The 26,221-nt window shown below is 37.0% G+C and overlaps 2 protein-coding genes and 2 long non-coding RNA genes across 16 annotated transcripts in view; 1 reads left to right on the forward strand and 3 right to left on the reverse strand.

The window, feature by feature from the left end:
• tmem237b (transmembrane protein 237b) lies at positions 1–17,380 on the forward strand. 11 transcript variants are annotated; one of them, XR_015492723.1, is made up of 14 exons: positions 1–152; positions 299–349; positions 2,632–2,663; positions 2,772–2,785; positions 4,577–4,648; positions 6,787–6,912; positions 7,027–7,120; positions 8,406–8,566; positions 9,976–10,102; positions 12,250–12,441; positions 12,538–12,735; positions 12,851–13,389; positions 13,472–13,593; positions 17,226–17,380. XR_015492723.1 is itself a non-coding variant. In XM_087255481.1 (14 exons), exons 5-14 carry the CDS (start codon positions 4,582–4,584, stop codon positions 17,288–17,290), a joined length of 1,122 nt encoding a protein of 373 aa, XP_087111607.1. In that variant the 5' UTR covers positions 1–152; positions 299–349; positions 2,632–2,663; positions 2,772–4,218; positions 4,577–4,581; the 3' UTR covers positions 17,291–17,380.
• Positions 1–26,221, reverse strand: part of LOC147843375 (uncharacterized) — a 704,457-nt gene that overhangs the window by 44,595 nt on the left and 633,641 nt on the right. The window lies entirely within an intron of this gene.
• The window catches only part of LOC147843376 (uncharacterized), a 21,408-nt gene continuing 8,564 nt past the window's right edge, over positions 13,378–26,221 (reverse strand). The window contains exons 2-4 of one of the 3 annotated variants that reach the window (XR_015493354.1): positions 17,960–18,355; positions 15,208–17,787; positions 13,378–14,636 (exon numbers count right to left, since the gene is read on the reverse strand). This is a non-coding gene — a long non-coding RNA (uncharacterized LOC147843376). Of the gene's footprint in view, positions 14,637–15,207; positions 17,813–17,944; positions 18,356–26,221 lie in introns of all 3 variants that reach the window. The other 2 variants (XR_015493355.1, XR_015493356.1) reach the window with 2 other exon arrangements.
• Positions 20,654–23,786, reverse strand: LOC108190369 (serine/threonine-protein kinase pim-1-like). Its single transcript, XM_087256824.1, has 7 exons — positions 23,207–23,786; positions 22,842–22,936; positions 22,643–22,693; positions 22,170–22,548; positions 21,885–22,061; positions 21,601–21,689; positions 20,654–21,508 (listed from the first exon to the last, which is right to left on the reverse strand). The coding sequence occupies exons 1-7, from the start codon at positions 23,646–23,648 to the stop codon at positions 21,497–21,499; spliced, it is 1,245 nt and encodes a 414-aa protein (XP_087112950.1). The 5' UTR covers positions 23,649–23,786; the 3' UTR covers positions 20,654–21,496.

Consider the following 26,221-nt stretch of genomic DNA (forward strand, 5'->3'; position numbering starts at 1 on the left):
AGCCCACTCGTCTCCAACATCAACAACGGACAACGTGCAAAACAAAATCTCAGGTCACAAACGACAAATAAATTCGTAGATAATGTTTAATATTTAATTGAACCGATAAACCTTCTATTACACGAATTGAAAGGATGGATCCGGAAGCAAAGGTTTGTTTCTTGCTTTAGTAAGAAGACTCGTATTCTGTAACATACTTTTAGTTTGTTCTGTAACATACTGTTAACCCACAAATTTAAAACAAAACGAACTTTAATGTTGTATGTGTATTGTCTTATACACATATTGTTAAGTGTAGGTTTCCAGCTCAAGGAGAAGAGATCTTCCTCCAATTCCTCAAGGACAGCGGGTATGTCTGTGGTAACGTTATACACTCACCGGCCACTTTATTAGGTACACCTGTCCAACTGCTGGTTAACGCAAATTTCTAGTCAGTCACTCAGCAACTCAATGGATTTAGGCATGTAGATATGGTAAAGACCACAGGTTGGTCTGAGTATTTCAGAAACCCTCATAATATAACATATTGATCCATTCCACTAATTTTTCTCCAAAACCCATTTCTATCTGTGTTTGTTCTAAAAAATAGCCATTCAACTCTATCGAAGGCTTTCTCAGCATCAATACTGAAAAGCACTGCATTCTTTTTACTTTTTACTGCTATTGATTGTAAATTTTGTCTTTCTTACGTTGTTGGTTCCATGTTTGTTTTAAATAAACCCAGTTTGATCTGGTTTTATTACATTTATACAATTTTGAATTCGTTTCGCTAATATAGATGTTAATATTTTATAATCAACACACAGAAGACTGAAAGGGCGATAACTATTACATTGCATAGGATTTTTACCTTCCTTATACAATACTGAAATTATGAAAAATATCAGTCTTTAATCATGTTTTACATTTTAAATGTGTGAATTAAACATTAAACATTCAGTGAATCAAACTGCACACAACCCAAGCAAAAATAATTCATTTTAATTGATATTTTTGTAGGGATGCGCTGATACAATTTTTTTGGAACCGATCTGATCTCGATACCAAAATTATCGACCGATACCGATCCCGACACTGTTTTTTACAGCATAATACAGTTTCTATTGTTCTCAAATATCTCAAGTTTCTATAGATAAAGTCAAATAATATATCTTATTTAAAAATAACAGTATTTAATATCAGCCCTCTAAGCCCTTATAATAGGCTACCTTCATGGCTTTTGTTGGCTTATAAATTACACACAATATAGCACATGCGCAAGATCGGGTTTAGATCGGTACCAGCTGGCCGATACCCAATCCAGCAAAAATATGCGGTATCGAACCGATATCCAATCCAAGTATCAGGGTCGGTGCATCCCTACATTTTTGCATTTATGTAGAAAATCCTTCATTGTGGATATGACATCTCTCCATTACGGATGTGAAACTGGCACTTGTGTGATTTTGGTAAATGAAATAAAATTATTTGAAATTGTCGACAGATATCTTTGAGTATTTTTACAGTATTGTAAAACACAGGCCTACACAAACAGCTTAGAATAAATTTAGCAAATTTGTTGAAAACTTTTCATAGCAACATTGACATCATTTGCATGAATTTGATCGCATATTCATGTTTATCAACAGAATTAATGAAGCAAGACTACATTCTAATAATATACAATATAATTTTGACTAATATAATAATATCAATTCACGAACAGTAAGCAAAAAAGTATTTCTTACATCTAAACCTGGTCCATACATAGCCAGTTCCAGAATGGCCATTTTTCTAATATTTATGTCTTCTAAAAATATTGTAAAAAACGTTGTGTATTTTGAGCGTCTTAAAGGGATAGTTCTTAAAAAAACAAAACAAAAAACTCTCTATGTACTCATCCTAAAGTGCTTTCAAACATTTATGAGCTTCCTTATAATGTTGAACGCACAAGAAGATATTTGAGGTAGAAATGAATATTATGGAACTCCCGTTTCCAACATTTTTCAAAACATCTTCTCTTGTGTTCAACAGAAGAAAAGACCTTTTAGGAAAGTAAATGGTGACAGATATCTTGAGTGAGTCTTGGGCGAGCGATATCTTTAAAACGCTTGCAAAGTTCTGTTCCTATGCTTAAAAATATGTAATTTAAAAAATTTAGTTTTCTTTATCTGTTCTGGGTCAAAAAAAAAAACCCAATTGTAACATAAGAGAATGGCTATGTGTTTTTGTGTTATATCCTAAATATATTATAATAAAAAAGCAGTTCTTCTAAATTTTAATAGCATTGCACAATCACTGTTTTTATTGCATTTATAATCAAATAAATGCAGCCTATATCTAGATAAAGGCTGCATGTTTATGTCAGAAGGTTGAATAACACTATTTGATCTCCTGAGTAGCTCCTCCTTTACATAATCCTGCTCTTGGCAGATGCCCGTCTCAGATTTAGACTTCCATTAATCCTCGCTTTAAGCACACAAAGATGTTTGTGTGTACATGGGCAAATGTCCACGTTTCTTCCATTGTCTTTCTTCTGTACTCTTGAGAGCAATGGCCAGAAGGGCAATGGTAAGCTTTATAAGTCACAATAAATAGACAGCTTGACTCGAGCGTTTTTGTATAATCTAATGTTAGCTTTTATCATTTCAGCGGACACCTCGAGCACTGCCGTCTATGCCAAGGTAAGATCACCTTTCTTATTAGATGTTGTTTGTTGTAGTCTATAAAGGATAATGAAGGGCTGAGTCTTGTTTCTTTCCTCTTTCTTCATTATGTCTTCAAACACGCAGTCAAGACACAGCAGGTGAGTGTTTCTCATAGAGTGTTTCTTTCTTATTGGAATGAAGTGTCAAATTATCTCATTCATGTTATGTGTTTGTGTAGGTATTAGTGTGTTATGAAATGTCTTTAGGCCTTGTCTATTGTTCAAAATGTTTGTTGTGCTTGTGGCTGTTTTTGCCCCATTGACTTCCATTATAATGACATTTTTGATTTTTGGAGTTTTTTTTCCTTTTTGGGAAGAGGTCAATCTTTTCATTTTTACTGTTGATCATCAGTTGGCAGCATTAACCCTTTACATAGACATGTGCAAAAAAGTTTCCAACCTTTATATGGAGTTCTATGAAGTAAAACAACAAATTATATTGTGCATGCATAAACACACTTCCTATGTTTACCATGGCCTGAGAGCTCAGCTGCTTATTATTTTCTCAAACATATCAAGGCTTCCCGAGGCCTCCTCCCGGTGGGACAAGTCTTGAACATCTCCCTAGGTAGGCGTCCAGGAGGCATTTAAAACAGATGCCTGGGCCACCTCAGCTGACTTCCCTCGATGTGGAGGAGCAGCGGCTCTACTTTGAGCTCCTCCAAGTGAGAGAGCTCCTCACCCTGTCTATAAGGGTGTGCCCTGCCACCCTGCAAAAGAAACTCATTTCGGCCGCTTGTGTCCAAGATCTTGTCCTTTCGGTCATGACCCAAAGCTCATAAACGTAGGTGATGGTAGGAACGTAGATTGACCGGTAAATTTGCCTTTCGGCTGAGCTCCTTCTTTACCATAATGCAGGGGTTCCCAAACTTTTCAGGCCGTGACCCCCAAAATGACAATGCCAGTGAGTCGCGACCCCCAATATATTCTGAGGTGGTTATAAATACAGAAACCTTGCATGCAATGGCGCACACACACCAATGGACCCAAGTCTATTCTTCTTTTAATTTTTTTAATGTATGAGAGCTGTAAATGGGCAACAAAGTTTTACCAGGTGTTATGAAATCTGCTGCATCTGACACTATTGCTGTGTCTTTAATATAATGCAATTATCCCAGGGGTTGCAATCCAATAGAAGTAGTAACTATAAGCTACCATAGTGACTATATGGTATAAACGACTATTTTTTTCTCTTCAGTAGGTTATGGATAAAATATGGTAATTCTTATGATTTAATAAAAATAAATAGATTTTTGGAAATCACCAGGCGACCCCCCTTCATTGTCCCGCGACCCCTCGGGGGGTCCCGACCCACACTTTGAGAACCATTGCCATAATGGACTGATACATCCACCAGATTACTGCTGCCACTGCACCAATCCGCCTGTCAATCTCACATTCCATGCTTCTCTACCTCGTGAACAAAGCCCCAAGATACTTGAACTCCTCCACCTAGGGTAAAGACTTTCCTTTAACCTGGAGATGGCAAACCACCTTTTACTGTTGGACCACCAATAGCCTCGGACTTGGAGGTGCTGATTCTCATTACAGCCGCGTCACACTCTGTACATAAGGAATTGTTCACCCAAAACTAATAATTCTGTTTAACACAAGAAGAAGATATTTTGAAGACATGTCAACTGTTGATTTCCATAGTGTTTGTTTTTCATACTATGTAAGTCAATGGTTACCGGTTTTCAGCTTTTTTCCAAAATATCTTCATTTGTGTTCAACAGAAGAAAGAAATTGATGAAGGTTTAAAAGCATCTCAGGAAGAGTAAATAGTGAGCTAATTTTAATGTTTGGGTAAACTATCCCTTTAAGTATTTTATTTTATTTTTGTCAGGTAAAATGTTATTTTGCTTAATGAAGCTCTTCTGTTCATCACAGAAGAAATGCCTGCTCCAAAAAGTAGGAAAAAGAAGGCCAAAAGAGATGTGGAGAGTGTGGACGAACCTGATGGTAAGAAATAAATACATCCTGTAGAGATCATTTACAGTTTGAACCCAAATTAGTGAGCAGTCTGTGAGATGAAGAAGAGATGGAGTCAGAGATTCATATAAATAAAGTTTACTGAAGACAGTTTGCAGGTTCATCAGCAGAAGCCAGCTTTAACACTCACAATCAATTCCTAGGCCGCTCTGACTTACAGTACAGCAACCATATTCTCTGCACAAGAGCAGAAAGGGTGTGATTCAGGTAAAAGGTTCTGATTGGTTAAAGCAAAGATTCTATTCTTAATATGTACATCAATGCAGGGTTGTATCTGAGTTCAGATACGGATGGCGACAGAAGGCTTGGTTCAGACTATTAAGAGCTAATTTCAGACCTGTAGGACTGACCTATCGGATGCATATACACATGCAAGAGACAATCTGTTATAAAAAGTAAAAAGTACAGGCTGTTTTTTACTGCAAGTTACATTCATTCAATATTTTATTTCAAAATACTTAAAATGTCACTGTTGAATTTTTCACACCAGAAGATGAGAGAGCAGATGCCAGGGCCCTTTCAATGCTATTCAAAAGCATGGAGCAATTGGGAATCACAAATATCTTAAATATACCATTAAACTAAACATTTTACATGGCATTTCTGTGTGGAGTTTGCATGTTCTCCCCGTGTCCACGTGGGTTTCCTCCAGGTGCTCTGGTTTCCCCCACAGTCCAAAGACATGTGGCATAAGTAAATTGAGTAAACAAAATTGGCTGTAGTGTATGAGTGTGAGTGCGAGAGTGTATGGGTGTTTCCCAGTACTGGGTTGCGGGTGGAAGAGCATCCGCTGCGTAAAACATATGCCGGAATAGTTGGCAGTTCATTCCGCTGTAGAGACCTCCAATAAATAAGGGACTAAGCCAAAGAAAAATGTGTGAACAGATGAACATTTTACAGCTTAGGGGATGTAAACAGCATACATGATCAGAAATAATGGGATGTTTTGTCATGTGGGGAATGTTGTTCAATCAAAACAAATAGTCCCATCACATAAGTTTGTTTTCCCTAGTAGTTTTTTGCACTTGTTTTTTTTTCTAATTTTAATTATATCAATAAATCAATTTCTGTTGGCGGTATATCTGTAGAAGATTTCTGCAGTTTCAGGGTATGGTTTATGCCTCATTATTATTATGTTTGCCCTTAAATAGATTGTTTAAACCTCTATCATCTACGTCTTTTAAATCTGTTTCAGTTCTTTCTTCTGTTAAAGACAAAATTGAAGAATATGGAGAAAAACAGCTGTGGACTTTTATAGTATTTTTTCTGCTATGGATGTCAATGTTTTTTTTAATTGCTTGCTTTATATTCAACAGAAAAAAGAAATTTAAGTTTAGAACCCCTTGAGTATGAGGAAATGGTGAGGAAATCTAGCTCTGGACTTTTTTACTCTATATTGATCTAAGAGCCAATCACACAGCAGAAATGTGTAACATGGGTAATCTAAAAGTGTGTTGACATTAGAGATGTACAGTATTTTCAGCCACCGAAAATTTCATTCATTCATTTTCTTGTCGGCTTAGTCCCTTTATTAATCCGGGGTCCCCACAGCGAAATGAACTGCCAACTTATCCAGCAAGTTTTTACACAGCGGATGCCCTTCCAGCTGCAGCCCATCTCTGGGAAACATCCACACACACATTCACACACACACACACTCATACACTACGGACAATTTGGCCTACCCAATTTACCTGTACCGCATGTCTTTGGACTGTGGGGGAAACCGGAGCACCCGGAGGAAACCCACGTGAAGGCAGGGAGAACATGCAAACTCCACACAGAAATGCCAACTGAGCCGAGGTTCGAACCAGCGACCTTCTCGCTGTGAGGCGACAGAACTACCCACTGCGCCACTGCCTCGCCCCCACCGAAAATGTATCGCCCGAAAATAGGTTACGCCATTTAATGGACCTACTCGTTTTTGTTCCTTCAGTCATTGTTAGGGTACTCTTTTAAATTTGGAAGCATGAACAACTTTGAAATATATATCATTATCATTCTATATAAAAAATAATTTTCGAGATGCCATTTTTGTCGTTATCGCCCAACCCTACACCATATACAGGTGTTCTTTATGTAATAAGGTGGCTGTATCACTTTTGTAGATGGTGGAATGGAAATGGGAGGCCTCGCCAGTCGCAGACAATCTGAATGTCCGGAGCCGTTGACCCCGGAGCCTCTGGACAATCCGCCACAAAGGAGGAAAAAGAAGAAGAAAGCTCAAGCCATCGGTAGAAATATTGTTCATTTGCGTGTTCTCTTCTTGTCACCTGCCTGGGCTATAGGGTCATGAATTTATGAATGCGTATATCCCCAAAATAATGGCCGGTTTGCTCTGATTTCAGATGCGGAGGGAGATCAGACAGACCTGGTGTCAAATGGAGATACATTGGATCAGAATACTGACGAAGAAGTGACACGCAAACCGAAAAAGAGGAAGTAAGTCGCTTTCTTACCTGGATGTTAGGATGAAAGTGAAGTTACAGTATTGGTTATCAGAGTGAACTGGATTGTCAAAAATGATTAATATAATAAGCAGGATAGTCCAAATAGTCCACTGAGAATTGATTTGATGGTAGTGGTCTGCTGTTGCTTGTTCATATATGAGTGACAGGTTGATCCCACCCTCTTGCTAAAAGCAGTGGTTCTTCAGGTGGTTTGTTTAGCCCACTCACCTCTGTAAAGCACACTTCATAAATAATATTTCATTTATTTATTTATTTATTTTAGATTGGAATGATTGCAAGAGTGTGATGCAAAACTGGTGCAAGTGTTGATTAATTTGTTACAGAGGGAAAACAGTGTGTTTTCTACAGGTGGTTTGTCAAGTCCACTCACCTGTGTGAGGCACACTCAGAATTGCATGATGTTTTGAGGTTGTCGTGTAATGTGGTGGGGGGAGAAGAGGGGGTCCTGGATTTGTTCACAGAGGTTCAGGTGATCATGCAGGAGAGGGATTTTTAGTTGTCGTTTGAATGATACTAGCGAATTTGCAGTCCGTGTGGGAAGATCATTCCACCAGCAGGGAACGTTGAATGAAAAGGTTTTGGAAAGTGATCGTTTTATGAGCAGCAGGGTTACCCTCGCCTGCTTAAAACTGGTTGTTACAAGTGGGAGGGAAAGTATTTTTTATTAAAGGTTACAAAGTCACTTGAATTTAAAAGGAATTGTAATAATTAGTGAACAGACTCATGACTCGGCCCATGGAATATGCGCGCACAGAAATCGGCTGATTTTTAGCCCATCGTTGAGTCTGTTTATTTACTTGTGTAAATTTATATTTATTCAGTTTTAAAATAAATTCCAGTACTATAATTGACTAATATGAAAATGTTTATATGATTTATTTATAATACAGTTTGTAAAGTAATATTTTTTGTCTTTTAGTAGATATGTTAGATGAGATATCTGCTTTGTTTACCAAATAAGTGGATCTAATTGGGTTTGCATTGTAAACATTAAATAAAAGTTAAAAAGGTTTTATTTTTTTATTTCATATGTTAAGTTTTTTTTTAATTACGATACTCCCAAAATCATTCCGCATTAATCCACAGATTTTTTACAAAATTCTGTGCTGAAATAGCAAAATATTTTCTCTCCAGCCCCACTTATGACTTTAAACTGTTTAGAGATTTTAGATTTTGCATCTGTTTTGTATGTTGGAATTTTTTAAAGCTCTCTAGATCTAATTAGATGTTAAACTAACACTGTTCTGAATCTCCAGGGTGAAACCTAAAGTTACAGAAACGCAGTCCAACAATGAACTGGACGTAGAGGATGATGATGTCATCACGGACCCCCAGTCACCCATTCCTCAGCATTCCTTGTTCTCGGCTCCTCAGGGGCCGAGTCAGCCTGTGGGGAAGGTGTTTGTGGAGAAGAGTCGTGAGTTTCAACTCATTTGATTTGTCTACAAAGGAAAAGTATAAAGGGCCAAAATAAAAAATTGCTGTATATTAACTTATCCTCTGATCACTTTTTATACTCAACAGTACATTCGAGAAGACTTTTAGCTTAAATAATTGTCCTTGGTTATTCATTAAATGCAATTTAGTGGATACTGGTACTTTGTGCATCAAAAAACAAACAAACATGACACTCATTCCAAAAGGCAAAATAATGCAAAGTTTTTTTTAAGCAATTAGTATCAATATGTTAGTCTTCACATTATTTGTAATCTAGTGTGCTCCAAAACAGTGACAAAATTCACATTTAGAAGATACAAGCATTCAAATCTTCAGGTTTGTCACTTGTTTTTTTTTCTCATCACCTCATACTTCAGTCTCTCATCAATCTCTGACCAATCAAATGCTCTATAGCACAGGTGTCAAACTCAGTTCCAAAAGGGCCGCAGCTCTGCACAGTTTAGTTGCAACCCTAATTAAACACACCTGATTAAACTAATTGAGTCCTTCAGGCTTGTTTGAAACCTACAGGTAAGTGTGTTGGAGCAGGGTTGGAACTAAACTGTGCAGGGCTTCGGCCCTCCAGGAATTGAGTTTGACACCCCTGCTCTATAGTATCTGACATGTCCTGCCCTCTTTAAGAAACTTTTGCTGAATGCTGAAATAATTTATTCACGTCAAAGAGTGTTTAAACCGAGGGTTCACATAAACACTTATAAATATGAGAAAATAACTTACGGTAGCTTAAAAAAACACCTAATTTGATTTAGTTGAGATTTCGTCATACATTAAATAAAAATGTACAATTAAAAGCACTTCAGTTGACTTTTATATATGACAGGGAACATGTGATGCTAATTGTTGATTAGTTTATTGTCAAACTATTAAAAGCACTAACAGAGTTGACATGTTCCACCATTTTGTGCTCTATAACTCAGATGGCACATCTAAAACAGAATCTTTATGTGTTTTCACCATAACCTTTTATTCATTTCCTGTTCCGGCATATGTTTTACGCCGCTGATGTCCTTCCAGCTGCAACCCAGTACTGGGAAACACCCAAAAACTTTCACATTCACACATGCACTCATACACTATGGCCAATTTACTTCATCCAATTCACCTATAGTGCATGTCTTTGGACTGTGGGGAGAGACTGGAGCATCCAGAGGAAACCTGCGCGAACATGGGGAGAACATGCCACCTCCTGAAAGTTAATCACAACAGTATAAACTTTAATTCACACAGACTTGGCAAACGGTCTTGAGCACGGGCTGAACTATGCCTTTAAGACACAACTTTTGACACCTAAACACTTAGGTGTATGTTTGTGTAAGTTGTTCCAGTGCCTCTATTCTGCAGGTTGTGTAACTGTTTGTTTGACTGCAGGACGTTTTCAAGCGGCTGATCGAGTGGAGCAGTGGAAGCCCAGCGGTCCGATCGAGCAGAGCATTATGGACATCCGCTCAATGTGGACCACCAGAGACGTCTCCATGAGAGTACACAGCGGCTTCAGGTGTCACCCCTCAGCATTTCCTGACATTTAACTTTCATTCATATTTAGTCAGAGCTGTGCTGTTGCTTTAGAAATAGCAAATAGCAATAGTTACATTTGAAGTTTTTAGCCCTTCTGAATTATTAGCCCCCTGTATATTTTTTTCCATTTAATGGAAAGATTTTTTCAACACATTTCTAAACTTAATAGTTTTAATAACTAGTTTTTTTAAATCATTTTAATAATTTTATCCTGAAAGTATTCTTAGCACTTTTCCACATATTTTTATGTCACAGCCTTATTCCAAATTGGATTAAATTAATTTATTTTCTCAAAATTCTACACACAATAAACATTTATTAAAAAAAACAAATTTATTAAAAATAAAAAAGCTGAACAATGTCATGCACATTAGGATTCACAGCGTTTGCTCAATACTTTGTTAATGCACTTTTGGCAGCAATTAGAGCCTCACCTCTTTTTGAATATGATGCCACTAGCTTGGCACACCTGTCTTTCGGAATTTTGCCCATTCCTCTGGGAAGAGACGGTGTACAGCAATATTCAGATCTCTCCAGAGATGTTCAATAGGATCTGGGCTCTGGCTGGACCTTTTAAGGAAATTCATCGAGATGTTTTAAGCCACTCCATTGATATTTAGGCAGTGTGCTTTGGGTCATTGTTCTGCTGGAAGATGAACCGTCGCCCCAGTCTGAGGTCAAGAGCACTCTGAAGCAGGTTTTCATTCAGCATGTCTCTGTACATTGCTGCATTCATCTTTCCCTCTATCCGGACTAGTCCTCCAGTTCCTGCTGCTGAAAAACATCCCCACTGCATGATGCTGCCACCACCATGCTTCACTGTAGTGATGATATTAGCCTGGTGATGAGCGGTGCCTGATTTTCTTTAAACATAACGCCTGCCAATCACTCCAACAAGTTCAGTTTTGGTCTCATCAGACCAGAGAATTTTGTTTCTTACGGTCGGAGAGTCCTTCAGATGCCTTTTGGCAAATTCCAGGCAGGTAGTGGTTCCGTCTGGCCACTCTACCACACAGGCCTGATTGGTGGATTGCTGAACAGATGGTTGTCCCTCTGTAAGGTTCTCCTTTCTCCACAGAAGAACACTGGAGCTCAGAGTGACTATCGGGTTATTTATCACCTCCCTGACTAAGACCCTTCTCCCGGATTATTCAGCTTAGATAGCAAGCCAGCTCTAGGAAGAGTCCTAGTGGCTCCATGCATCTTCTACTTACGGATAATGGAGCCCACTGTTCTCATTGGAACTTTCAGAGCAGCAGAATTTTTCTGTAAGCTTCCTCAGCCTTGTGCCTCGAAGCAATCCTGTCTAGGAGGTCTACAGACAATTCCTTTGTCTTCATGCTTGGTTTGTGCTTTGACATGCACTGTCAACCCTGGGACCTTATATAGACAGGTGTATGCCTCAAATCATGTCCAATCAACTGAATTTACCACAAGTGAACTCCAATTAAGCTGCTAAAAAATCTCAAGAATGATCAGTGGAAACAGAATGTACCTGAGCTCAATTTAGAGCAGGGATCATCAACCCTGTTCCTGGAGAGCTACCTTCCTGCAGAATTCAGTCCCAACCCTGATCAAATACACCTGAACCAATTAATAGTACATAAAGCTGTACTTGATAGTTACAAACAGGTGTGTTTGGTCAGGGTTGCAACTAAAATCTGCAGGAAGGTAGCTCTCCAGGAACAGGGTTGGTGACCCCTGATTTAGAGCTTCACGGCAAAAGCTGTGAATACTTATGTACATGTGATTTTTCAGCTTTTTTATTTTTAATAAATTTATAACAATTTCAAAAAATCTTTTTTCACATTGTCATTATGGGATATTGTGTGTAGAATGGTAAGGAAAAGAATGAATTTAATCCATTTTGGAATAAAGCTGTAACATAAACAAACGTGGAAAAAGTGAAGCGCTATGAATACTGTAATAAATAACGGTAATGCTTCAATTTAAGTCACAAATCACAATATTAAGAAACTATTAACTAACTTTAACCACTAATTAACTGCTTATTATTAGTTAGTAAAACAAATTTAACAAATGAGTCAAACTGTTTTTGAAATTGCAATGAAAATAATTAAAGAATCGTAATTTTGCTATACTTGTATCCTTCGTTGCACTCCGCAGGGTGATTGGTCTGTTCTCTCATGGTTTTCTGGCTGGTTATGCGGTGTGGAACATCATAGTGGTGTATGTGTTGGCAGGGGATCAGATGAGCTCTCTGTCTAATCTGCTGCAGCAGTTTCACACACTGGCGTATCCTGCCCAGTCCCTGCTGTACCTGCTGCTCGCTCTCAGCACAGTCTCTGCCTTTGACAGGTCACATTCACAATACAAATGCATTCATGATACAAATACTAGAATACTGTCTGAGTCCTTCACATCCAACACGAGTGCTTGTTTTTCTGCTAACAGGGTCAATCTAGCCAAAGCCCCAGCCGCTATGAGGAGTTTACTGAGACTGAGTCCTGTAGCACTCGCCTCTGTCTGTGAGTTGATCTTCGTCTGTGAATTTTTTTTCTTAAAAAAAAACCTTTATGTGTAAAAAAAAAAAAAAAAAAAGCAGTCAGTTTAGGGATGTTCTGATACTCTTTCTCCGTTCCCGATACCTGAGCTCAGGGCCGATATCATGGATTTTTCTTCAAATTAACAAACTGTTTAGTTTATGTACTCATAAAAAAGAGCAGTCATCTTAGTATGGTGGCCGGGAAGTGCAAAACAACATTAGTTGAGTTGAAACACTTTTACAAAGCTCCAGACAAATTTACATTTTGGAAAACATTTTTACCTGTCATAAGACACAATTACATAGGAAAAACACTTTTACCAAAGACAAAATAAATGTACATTTTAGAAAAACACTTTTAAAACAGGGTGTCTGCGGGATTGTAAAAGGTAGTAAATGAATTTAGCCGAAATTAAGGCCATTAAAAAGTATTAAAAAGTAATAAACGTCATCTGAGGTATTAAATTTTCGAGCCCAGTTGTTTAGATAATTCTCAATTTGTGTCAAGTGTAGGCCTATATAAGAAAAAGTAAAATATCATCCAAAATAAAACAGCTTACTTGTTTGTATTCATCAAGCAAGCCTTAAATTGCCCAGAGACTTAAGAAAATTCATTCAATTCCAAACCTTTGCTAAGTATTTTGAGTATATCTTTTCTCTCCTCCAGTCTACTTTTCAGCTCTTGTGTTATCATTAAGCCAGCAGATGACGAGTGATCGCATCAACCTCTACAAGTACTCCAGCTATAACACTACTCTCTGGTAAGACGTCTCTCTCAGTAGAGCTTGCTGGGTAAATGCTGGACAGAATAGTAAGAGTCGAGTTGTGTTTGTCTTTCCTCAGGCCGCCAGGCTCAGAGAGCAGCATCCTTTACCCCTGGATCACAGTGAATCTGGTGGTCTCTCTGCTGGTCGGCCTGGCCTGGATTCTCATGTCAACAAGTCCAGACATCGACAACACTGAAGGTAAATCCTGGAGGACGTTTAACTTTAGAAAACACACACAAATGCATCGACCGCAAGATGCAACAATGAACAAATCCTCTTTAATTGTTGACATTTGATTTAGTTTAGTGCTAGTTATTGCAAAAAATAAAATATGTCACTGTAAAGATCAAGGAAGTGTGTTTAGATCCCAATTCTATTCTTGTATTCATACCCCTTCCCCTTGGCCCTCAAAAGAGAGTGTAAAGGGCTTCAAAATGTACCCCTAAGAAATAGGACAGCACTTTAACACCTGCACACGTCATCATATGTCATCGCAAGCTCATACTTGATATAAGATCAGACTATCGCGACTGCTGTAGTTATTCCAGTTGTGTTATTTTTTGGTATTTATCTTCAGGAAATCACCGAAGGCAGAGATGTTATGTTATCATAGCGATCTAATGTGGCAATAAGATCGTAACTGTACTGTGCATTTACACAGTGGCCATATTCATCTATGTACAAGAAATCAACATTAATGTTATAGCAGACACTGTAAAAAGGTCATTCACAGTCACTAGACTTTTCTGACAGAGGATTTGAGTGACAGGGAAAGTATGTTGTGGGACTGCTATACAGGAGTTATGATTATGTATTATACACTACCTGACAAAAGCCTTGTTGCTTATTCAAGTTTTAGGAACAACAAATCATAACTTGATTTCTAGTCGATCATTTGGTATCAGAAGTGGCTAATATGAAAGGCAAAGGCCTCTATATTGTTTTAATTTTGCTAAATAAAGTATATGCTAATTCATGCTAGAATCATGTTATATACTATTTCATGACAGGATCAAGTTAACAAAATGGTCATTTATGCTAGAAAGATGCTAATTCATGCTATTTTTATGCTATTTCATTATAGTAAAATGTTAACTTCATGCTAGAGATATGCTAACAACGTGCTAATTTATGTTGGAATCATGTTAACAACATGCTAACAACATGCTAGTTCATGTTAAAATTGTGTTAACAACATGCTAATTCATGTTGGAACTATGCTAACAACATGCTAATTCATGCTAGAATCATGTTAAATGCTATTTCATGATAGTATCAGCTGCGTCCCAAATCGCATACTTATGCACTATTCTACGCCATTTTGTAGTATAAATAGTGTAAGTAGTGCGTTCACACTGAAAACACTAAAAATAATAAGAGCACTTCAATTACCCGGATGATGCACTCATTCAGCCGCTAAAATGAAGTGTGTAATGATGGACACTTCACGCACTCAACGACCGCAGGTTTGCTTACGTAGCGGAAGGGGCGGAGCTATCGGACGCACATGTTGAATAACTTTATTTATTTTGGATAGTGAAAGCAAAATTCTCCGACGAGAGTGATTATAGCGCCTCCCGATGGTGAATGCGGCAATACTCACGGCAGGTTTTATATGATAGTTTGGTCGTTTATTTCAATGATTTGGCAACCGTCAAACGTCATCAGGGAAACGGTTTGAATTTCCGCTTAGTAAAAAAACATTAGTGTGCCATTTGGGACAACACTACATGCATATACTTTCCTGTTGAGTGTGTAAGTGCATAAGTACATAGTGCATGAGTGCATAGTGTATAGTGTGCCATTTGGGACGCAGCTATCATGTTAATGACATGCTAATTCATGCTAGAAACATGCTAACAACATGCTAATTCATGTTGGAACCATGCTAACAACATGCTAATTCATACTATCATGAAATAGCATATAACATGATTCTAGCATCATATTAACAAACTGCTAATTCATGCTAGAAATATGCTAACAACATGTTAATTCATGCTAGAAACATGCTAGCAACATGCTAATTGATGATAGAATCATATTATATGCCATTTAATGATAGTGCTTTGCTCACGACATTTGTCATTGAAATAACACCACAAGTATTTGGCAGATCTGTGTAAAATAAAAGACTGCCGCCACAGCTGAAAAAATTCTAGAGGAAACACTGTATCATGTTAACAACATGGTAATTCATGCTTGAAACACGTTGACAACATGCTAATTATTGATAGAATCATGTTAGATGTGTGCTGTTTCAGGATAGTATTGTTAATGACATGCTAATATGCTGATTAATGCTAGAAACATGCTAACAACATGCTATTTCATGTTAGAAAGATGCTAGCAACATGGTAATTCATGTCGGAATCATGGTAACAACACGCTAATTCATGCTAGAAACAGGCTAGCAACATTCTAGAAACCATGCTAGAAACATGGTAATTTATGTTGGAATGATGTTAACAACATGTTAATTCATACAAGAATCATACTAACACTATGCTAATTTGTGTTAGAAACATGCTAATTCATGCTAGAATCATGTTATTTGGTATTTCATGGTAGTATCATGTTAACAACATGCTAATTCATGCTAGAAACATGCTAAGAACATGGTAATTCATGCTATAATCATGTTAGTTATATGCTGCTTCATGATAGTATTATGTTAATGGCATGCTAATTCATGCTAGAAACATGCTAACAACAAGCTAGTTTATGCAAGAAACATGCTATCAACATGCTATTTTTTTGTCGAAATCATGCTAGCAACATACTAATTCATGCTGACAACATGTTAATTCATAGAAGAATCATGCTAACACCAATGCCAGTTTGTGTTAGAAACATGCTAATTCATGCTAGAAACATCCTAATAACATGCTTATTCATGCTAGAAATATGCTAACAACATGTTAATTCATGCTAGAAATATGCTAACAACATGCTAATTGATGCTAGAATCATATTATATGCTATTTAATGATAGTGCTTTGCTCACGACATTTGTCATTGAAATATGCTAACAACAAGCTAGTTTATGCTAGAAACATGCTACCAACATGCTTATTTGTATCGAATTCATGCTAGCTGCAAACTAATTCATGCTAGAAACATGCTAACAACATGCTAATTCATGTTGGAATCATGCTAACAACATGTTAATTCATAGAAGAATCATCTTAACACCAATGCCAGTTTGTGTTAGAAACATGCAAATTCATGCTAGAAACATCCTAGTAACATGCTAATTTATGCTAGAAACATGCTAACAACATGCTAGTTTATGTTGATAACATGCTTATTTGTTAGAATCATGCTAATTCATGTTAGAATCATGCTAATTCATGCTAGACTCATGCTATTACCAGCCAGACACGTGGATCAACTTTAAAGCTTTTTACTGGCTTGTTTCAGTCTTTAAAGTTGTAAGGTCGTTGACTGCAGGGATCCTAAATATTATTTTAGCCAACTTGATACTTTTTCAAACTATATAAATTACTAACAGGCTTCCCAAGCCACCATTAAGTTTGTCCTCAAACTTTAACATCTAGTTTTATTTGATGTTTGACGTAATCTCAACTGAAACAGGGCGAGAGTAGTCCCTCCTTTTTGTTAAAAAAACTAAAATAAAAATAAAAACAGGCAGTAGCCTTGTGTTTTATCACTGCTCTGCCCGTGAGAGTATTAGATGATCAATTAAATAACAAGGCTTATCAGCAGTCCAACTTAAAATGTTGTGATTGACTAATCTGAATCAAGCATTCCGGCATGAATACAACACGTAACATGCATTTTGTTGTTGTTTTTTTCTCTCTTTCTAGCGTTTTTAATGTCGATGGAAATGGAATATCCAAATTCAGAAGAAAAGGGAAACGTCACTGCATGACATTTTTACTGTATTTTGATACTGTGTCATTGTGTATATATTAGACATGCCAAATGCTTATTTTTAATAAACCGTTCTCTGTCTGATTTATACAAGAACTCATTCATTAGGTGTTGTACTTATCCAACACTGCTAGAGTCTAACGAATAAGTTATAAGTAATTCACTTAAAAAAGGAATTCTTTATTAATCACATCATTTCAATTTTATTTAAATTCATTCATTTTCCTCCGGTTTAGTCCCTTTATTTATGTGGTGTCGCCACAGTGGAATGAACCGCCAACTTATCCAGCGTATGTTTTATGCCAGAGGTGTCCAAACTCAGTCCTGGAGGGCCGGTGTAGTGCAGATTTTTGCTCCAAGTTGCCTCAACACACCTGCAAGGATGTTTCTAGAAAGCCTATAAGAGCTTGATTAGCTAGCCCAGGTGTGTCTGATTGGGGTTAAAACTAAACTTTGCAGGACACCGGCCTCGGCCAGGACCGAGTTTGGACATACCTGTTTTATGCAGATACCCTTTCAGCTGCAACCCAGTACTGGGAAATACCCATGCACACTTTTTCACACACATACACTACGGCCAATTTCATTCTTTCATTTTCGTTTTGATTTAGTCTCTTTATTAATCAGGGGTCACCACAGCAGAATGAACCACCAACTTATCCAGCACATGTTTTATGCAGCAGATGCCCTTCCAGCTGCAAGCCAACACTGGGAAACAATTTAGTTTATTTAATTCACCTATAGCGCATGTTTTTAGAACGCGGGGAAAACATGCAAACTCCACAAATGCCAACTTACCCAGCCGGGGCTCAAATCAGCGACCTTCTTGCTCTGAGGCGACAGTTTTTTAATTACTTTGTTTGATAAATAGTTTCGTTACTCAGTTAATATATACACATCTCAACCCATAGACAATAGAAATTAAATTCTTTCATTTAAATTTGAGTCTTTTAGTTTTGTTAAAAAAAAAATGAACATTTACATTTTCGACAACATTATCAAAACTTTTCAAAGTAATGGTACTATTTCATACATATCTTACATTGACAAATTATCAAATTATCTACAATTGCCAGATAAATCTATCCTCTGTTATGATCTTTTTATGTCTAGGGATGTAACTGCAACAGAAAATAAATGGTTGGTGATGTGCAATGGCTGGAAAAAGAGAAACTCAACTCCTCAAACAGAATGGCTAGAGATTCAAAAACAACAAGGTAAAAAAAAGAAAAAAAAAAAAAAGAGACAAGTTTATTTACAGAAATAAAATGTAACAAAGAAAACAGGGTATTAATTCAGAAGGGGGTAAAGCCAAAACATAACCAAGCCAACTCCTAAGATAATTCTTTTGCTAATCTGAAAAAAAAAAAAAATACATCAACAATCTATAACTCTTTACTGTTACAAACAGGAGAAAATGATTCAAAACAAAAATGGCACCCACCCTCTTACTTAACCCTCAAAATAAATATAAACAAATCAACCTGACTCACTTTTCTTTGGGTGAATTTTTAGATGTTAAGAAGATCATTACTAGTAGAAGATTGACTTCAATAGCCTCAACACAACTGAGCTACTTAAGCTAAAACAAATCGTTAAAGCTCTAGTAAACAACATGTCTGTATGTGGAGAAGAGCTCAGCTGCTGCACCATCTAACCACCACCAACACTGGTTTGCAGTGCAACTCAGGTTAAATACTCTCTCTCTTCTCCCAACAGCCAATCACTGAGAAAGATCCAATGATCACTACCAGGTGGACACAATTACCTGCAGGGAGAGAGAGAGAGAGAATAACACAGGGATGTCCAAACTCGGTCCCGAAGGGCCGTTGTCCTGCTTAGTTTAGCTCCAACTTGCTTTAACACACCTGCCAGGAAGTTTCTAGTATATCTAGCAAGAGCTTGATCAGATGATTCAGGTGTCTTTGATTAGGGTTGGAGCTAAACTCTCCTGGACACCAGCCCTCCAGGACTGAGTTTGGACACCCCTGGAATAACAAAACAAAGCACATTGTGCACACTAAAGAAACGTCTCAGGACGTAACACCTCCTTTAGTTGCAAAATACAATTATTCCACAAAATATATTTGTATAACACACACAAAAAATGCAATCACTCTGTTTCTCGTAACTGATTTATACAGAACTGTTGAAATTAAGTAAAGTATTAAGCAAGTATATTATAAGTAACTGTAATTAAATCACATAAAAATGAAAAGGAGGTGGGTAGCACTGTCGCCTCACAGCAAGAAGGTCACTGGTTCAGTCCCCATCTGGGTCTGTGTGGAGTTTGCATGTTCTCCCCATGTCAGTGTGGGTTTTCTGTGTGTGCTCCGGTTTCCCCCCCAAGTCCAAAAACATGTGCTATAGGTGAACTGAATAAGCTAAATTGGCTGTAGTCTATGTGTGTGAATGAGTGTGTATGGATGTTTTCCAGTACTGACTTACAGCTGGAAGGGCATCCGCTGTGTAAAACATGTGCTGGCTAAGTTGGCGGTTCATTCCGCTGTGGTGACTGTTGATGAATAAAGGGACTAAGCAGACGGAAAATGAATGAAAAGGAATCTTTTACTCTAATTTTCAGTAGAGAAGCAATTTAATTACAGTAACTAGTTATTTTGTAAGTAATTACACATAACACTGGTTACCTATTGATTGGATAATAGTATTAATTGTTTGATTTTGGTGCTTATTCAACATTGATAATCCTGCATTTTAAAGGGCTCCTATTTTGATCTTTTATCAAGGTGAAGTCTCCAGAATGTGTCTATGAAGTTTCAGGTAAAATAACCATCAGATCATTTATTAGAGCTTGTTTTTGGGTCAGATTTTAGCTTTTTCTGTCTGTGCCTTTAAATGCAAATGAGCTGGCTCTCCAAAAGTAGGGTACTCTTCAGAAATTTATATTTTGATTAATCATGATAATGCAAATCAAATCACAAATTATTTATTTTTCAAACTTGAATTTAGAAAAGAAGAAATGATGAAGAATTCAGAGAAACTTATTAAATCTTTATTTGCGGTCAAATATGCCTAAAGACAAGGTATAACAGATGTTTAATGAACATAAACATGCATTTGACTGATGTGTCTGTCTGTAAAATCATCATAACAGATATTGTCAGAATAGAGAAAACAGCCAGAATTCCAACCATAAAGAGAGTGCTTATTAAATCTGAAAATGATCATATATTTTAGATTTTTTTTACAGTGTGATCATTTAATTTTACTTTTTAATTTATTCTGATTTCTGTTTCAGTTCATGTAAAAGTTGTTTGACTACTACTTTTAGTCTTTGTTTACTAAAATAACCTTGCAACAGTCACTTTTTTAAAACCATGAAGACAGTGAGATGAGCAAGTTCAAGTGCAAAGAGCTTTATTGTCATCTTAACAGTACACAGTGAAATGAGACCATGTTTATCCAGTTACAACATAAAAACCACACACAACTACACAAAACAGTAGGAGACACACAAACAACACAAAACACCTCAGAACCAAGGGTTAAAGAGTAAACTACCTGATGATGTAAAGTGCAAACAGTGCAAGACAGACATTAAAGTGCATTAAACAATTCAGAAGCAGAAACCGAAGCAGAAACATTACATTTATCAGTAAACACAGTTCCTCTGAATAAGTGCATGTGTTTGGAGGTAGTTCAGTTGATGCAGCTGCTCAGGATCCCCTTGAGCACAGGTGTCAAATCCAGTTCCTTGAGGGCCGCAGCTCTGCACAGTTTAGCTTTAACCCTGATTAAACACACCTGATCAAACTCATTGAGTCTCTCAGGCTTGTGAGAAACCCACAGGTAAGTGTGTTGAAGCAGGGTTGGAACTAAACTGAGCAGAGTTGCGGCCCTACACAAACTGGATTTGACACCTGTGCTCTTGAGGGTCCCTCTATAAAGCATGTTCGGGATGGAGAGACTAAAGCTAAAGTTAAGACAGCTACAGCTTTGTCAGGATCTGTAAGTGTTGACAGATGAGGACAGTGTTGACACACAGCACTGGAATTGGGTTAGTGTTGAGAATCAGCTCTGGTTTGCTTCTTGCAGGCACATTTTCTCCTCAATCCATTACAGGACGTTCAGGCACAACGGTGTTTATAAAACAATAATTTATTTGAGTCTCATGACAAGAAGATGTAGAAGATCAGATGATATAATCGTCTTGATGGAGGGGTCTGGAACTTCTTGTTGTTCTTTATCTGGTGACCTGAAACAAGCAACACACACACATGTTGGTCTCCATGTTACACACACCTCCTGTATAAAAATGCTCAAGAAAGTAAATGTAGAATTGAATACCTTTAACCAGCGATGGCTGCTGAGTTTCCCCAAAGCGATCCTCTTCCTGGGGCTCCTCTGCAGGCAGGACTGGACCAGTTGGCAGCACTCTGTGGAAAAAGATGGAGGAGTCTGATTATTATTACCTGAACTACATCTACTTGCTTTAATAATCACAATCCAAACAATAAGATTTGATGATGCTGAAACATGAAGGCCAAAACTGATGAACATCACTGAATAATTCCTGTGTGTCATTCAGATTTACAGTTTGCTTTCTCTGCTGTAATAAATGGCCAGCTCACCTGTTGACAATCCAGATTTGATCCAAGTTCTTTCGTCTGTCAAGTCCAGGTCACTGTCTTTAGGAGGTTCTCCACACAGCAGCTCATACAGGAGAACCCCCAGTGACCAAACAGTTGCCGCCTTTCCATGGTACCTGCCACTGGATTTAAATTCAGGTGGACAGTAATCTTCAGTCCCTGAAAAAAGATTTTCTTCATTAGTGACAGTAAGAAAGCTGATGCTGTTCAAAATATGGAGTTGAAGAAGTAAAATCTCAAACTGCAGATTTGAAGGACAATACATACCACAGAATGTTGTATATGCTGAGGTCTTTAGAAGGTCACCGCAGCCAAAGTCGATGAGCTTCACTTCCAGAGTTTCCTTGTTTATCAGGAGGTTTTCTAATTTAATGTCCCGATGGAGGACCCCTCGCTGACAGCACATATGGGCAGCCTGCACTACCTGCCTCATGATGTGCCTTGTCATGTTCTCACTGAGGGTTCCTAAGTGCCGCTCCAGAAAATCAAATAGGTCTTCGCAGGGTGAGGGACGCTCCAAGATCATTATGTAGGAGTCAGACCTCTCCTGCCACTCCAGCATCCGGATTATCTGAGGAACGGTCGGACCATTGTTGGCAAGAATGGTTAGAGCAACCTCTAACGGAAGGGGTGTAGGATGACCAGGCTGTAGAGGAAAGACATTTGTTGTCAGTGATGTTTAAAATCATGTTTGGCTCTAATTAACAAATTTTGAAGTAAAAACCAAGAGAGCTGCTTACAATGCTGAGGTAATCCATGTCACTGCTCTTCATGACCACCTTCATTGCCACCTGATCCACAAAACAAAACATTAGTAATTCTTGCTCTGAGCTCAAATCATCACAGTCATTCAACTTTTTCAATGTCATGTGACACAATAAACAGACTTGAACAGACACTGAGAGAAATATTTTGCTAGATGTAGTGAGTAAAATATACCTCAAGACCATCCGTCAGACGAACTGCTTCAAGGACTGTCCCGTATCCTCCCTGGCCGAGCTTTTTTACAATTCTGTAGCGGCCCAAAATATCTTCTGCAAAAAATAAAATGAATAAACATTATAGAAGAGAACACACAACAAGAGGATTAAAGCTGACATTTTAATTCATAATTTGACAGAACATTTGTCTATTATTTTGAATATTTCATATTTCTTCCCAACTCAATTTAAGTAAAAGGATTCTAATACACCTAAAGTAAGTAATTAACACATATTATATTAACACATGTTGTTGGAACACAGCATGAACATTATTGAGATCATTTAAAGGTCAAAAGGATAAAGGATGTTAAACCTCCTGACCTTCAAGACTGCTGGAGCTGGACGTCCTGCTGGAGGTGCTGTTGGAGCTGGAAGTCCTGCTGGAGCTGGAAGACCTGCTGCAGCTGCTTCTGGAGCTGGACGCCCCGCTGGAGCTACTGTTGGAGCTGGAACTAGACCTGGCCTCGTCAAGACTCAGGCCGCTGCTGGTGTCAGTTTTCAGAACTTCATGACTCTCCACAGAGAAATCCATGAAAGTATCATAATATTCCGAATTTCTCTCCTCAGAGGTGACACTTTGAGCAGAGAAGTAAGTAGAAGACGACCCGCTCCTCATCTTTTTTGATGGTCGCCTCTCCTCAACGGGCTCGAGATGGTCGAACGCCTCGTTGGGGCAGGATTTTGTTTGCGCACCATGATAGAAATTGTGCGCAATAACGCAATCGCTGTCAGAAAAACAATCTCTCTTTCTCTTCTGTCCCATGATCACAAAAGCGGTTGGATAAAACACTAACGCTGTTGAATTCGTGTAATGCAGACAGAAAAATCAAGTCAAATGACAAATCTGTACAGAGAAGCTGTTTAGGAATGCAAGACATTCTAAATGTTCCATTCTAATTATGACGCAACAGCACAGGTTTGTGTTATTGTTTGAAATCTCCTCAAACCAAGCACAATAATTAAAGCCGTACAATGACAATTCCGGCCAAACTAAACAAGCAGCTATATAAATATAAAATACACACACATTATAAATCAATATTTTAATAATTTGTTAAAATCGTTAGATATATATATACGTATTTAACCGCAGTAGCTATATTATTGCATTTTTATTCTTGTTTTACTTCATAGCCTATTTGTGTGACAGCTATAGCCTATCTTTTATCTTTTTGTTTTTAATTTAGATATATAGGCCATATAAACTTACATCAATTTTTTATTTGTGGAGAAATATGTTCAAAGAACGAAATTTAGGCCTAAACAATGTTTTTTACCCAATTCAAGCCATTTAATACTAATTGGGACTGTTTTGTCCAGTTGGTTGTCTGTCGATAATAATTGTCGAAATATTTTACACAGGAGGCAACCTATCAAAAAACGTTAAAAAACACACATTTCGATTACTATTTCGGCTTGGTCATATCCGTAAATGCCCTATATTTGGAAACATGTTGCGTTAATATGAGATAATGCGTTAAATTTTCCCCATGTACCAAAAAAATACAAATTAATTTATGAAGTGAATGGATTAATAGAAAGGACAAAACGTCTTTTTAAAGTATTGATTTTTTTTTTTTGTTAATGACAAACGGAATTTAAAATTCTATTTAAAACGTTAGAAAAAATATATAGGCCTAAATATTTTAATTCATCAATATACAGCATAAAACACCACTCCATCAAATTGCTTATCCATGTTATAAACTAGCCCATAATAACTCGTCTTCAAAATTTCACACATGAATATTATCATTTAAAACATTTATTTGCTGAAATTCTTAGTAAAAAAGTAAATTTCAAAAATGCTTTTGTTTTATTTGATTTTTCCTTCTGTCTGAAAAGGAATATTTTATTTCGGCCTCTTCAAATAAATTGTCTAAACAAATAGTCTGCTTGAACGACACATTATAAGTAGTTTATAAAACACAAATGAACAATCAAAAACGCTATGCTATATACAGATAAAAAAAAAAATTCAGATTATTTTTTAAGTAAAGTGGTTGTGAACAATTTATATGGCGTGAATTTAAACAAAGTTAAACATCAAGTTAAACATTACTAAATTTAATTAGTTTAAATTCAACCCATTTAAATAGTTTGAAATTTATTTAGCAAAAAATTTTTTTAGTTTACACTTTAAAAATAATTAGTTTTTTTTTTTTATAGAAAAACAGTTTTATTCTCACTTGACATTGCTGTATATATATATATATATATATATATATATATATATATATATATATATATATATATATATATATATATATATATATATAACGTTAAAAGTAACAAAAGTGATAAAGAACTAAGATAAATAATTGTAATGGTGTTGTTACCTCAAAACAACATTTATTGTTACAATGTGATAAAACTTACAGAGTAAATGTTACAGATAACATTTAATCGTCGTGAATATACTTGGCATAGAAATCCCCTATAAGCAATACAATTGCAGGTTAATTATTTATATAGTTACTTATATTTGATTGTAACTTTGCAACATGGTGGCTCGGTGATTAGAACTGTAGCCTTACTGCACGAAAGTCGCTGGTTTGAGTCCCGTCTCAGTTGGCGTTTGGAGATTGCATGTTCTCTGTTCGCGCGAGCTTCCTCCAGGTGCCCCGGTTTCAACCACAGTCCAAAGACATGAGGTACAGGTGGATTGAATGAACAAAATAAGCCATGGTGTATGTGTGTGAATGTGTGTGTGGGTGTTTCCCAGTACTGGATTGCAACTGGAAGAGCATCTGTTGTGTAAAACATATGCTGGATAGGTTGGCAGTTCATTCCGCTGTTCAACTCCTGATGAAAAAAAAGAGACTAAGCCAAAGGAAAATGAACAAATGAATGTAACTTACTTGATTGTAATGCAGTATTGTGCACCTTTTGTAAAGATGCTTTGAAACAATAATTATTGTAAAAAGCGCTATACAAATGAAATTGAAATGAATTGGCGGCTGAACACAAAAATCAAAACATTTAAAGGGAACTGACTTTCATATTAGAAAAAAAACAATGCAAGTGAAAGGTTGCGACAAGTTCTGTTTACAAAATATAAATCAAAACACACACACACACACACACGTATGTATATGTTTATATATATTACTGCCACAGGTGAAGCTTAGACTATTTACTTCCCATCACATAATTTTTTCCTTCAGTAGAACATAAATTGTTGTTCATTTCTCGACATTTTTTAGAGTGTCTTTTTATTACCACAAAAAAAAAAAAAAAAAAAAAAACCGAGCATAGCATACCAGCCCATTAATATATAAATTCACTGATGTTGATCCTGGACCATCAATTTATAAAATCACTGATGTTGATCCT

The sequence above is a fragment of the Danio rerio genome, chromosome 6, assembly GCF_052040795.2.
Source record: "Danio rerio strain M-AB ecotype USA chromosome 6, GRCz13ab, whole genome shotgun sequence".
In the NCBI taxonomy this organism is placed as follows: Eukaryota; Metazoa; Chordata; class Actinopteri; order Cypriniformes; family Danionidae; genus Danio; species Danio rerio.

Bases quoted from the DNA above. Each gene is read 5' to 3' on its own strand.
- tmem237b (XM_087255480.1), top strand. From the start codon at position 2,479: ATGGGCAAATGTCCACGTTTCTTCCATTGTCTTTCTTCTGTACTCTTG. The intron at 4,649-6,786 runs GTAAGAAATAAA...TCACTTTTGTAG, and splicing joins GAGTGTGGACGAACCTGATG to ATGGTGGAATGGAAATGGGA. The intron at 7,121-8,405 runs GTAAGTCGCTTT...CTGAATCTCCAG, and splicing joins CGCAAACCGAAAAAGAGGAA to GGTGAAACCTAAAGTTACAG.
- LOC108190369 (XM_087256824.1), bottom strand. From the start codon at position 23,648: ATGGGACAGAAGAGAAAGAGAGATTGTTTTTCTGACAGCGATTGCGTT. The intron at 22,937-23,206 runs GTCAGGAGGTTT...TATTTTTTGCAG, and splicing joins CAGCTCCAGCAGTCTTGAAG to AAGATATTTTGGGCCGCTAC. The intron at 22,549-22,642 runs GTAAGCAGCTCT...TTTCCTCTACAG, and splicing joins ACATGGATTACCTCAGCATT to CCTGGTCATCCTACACCCCT.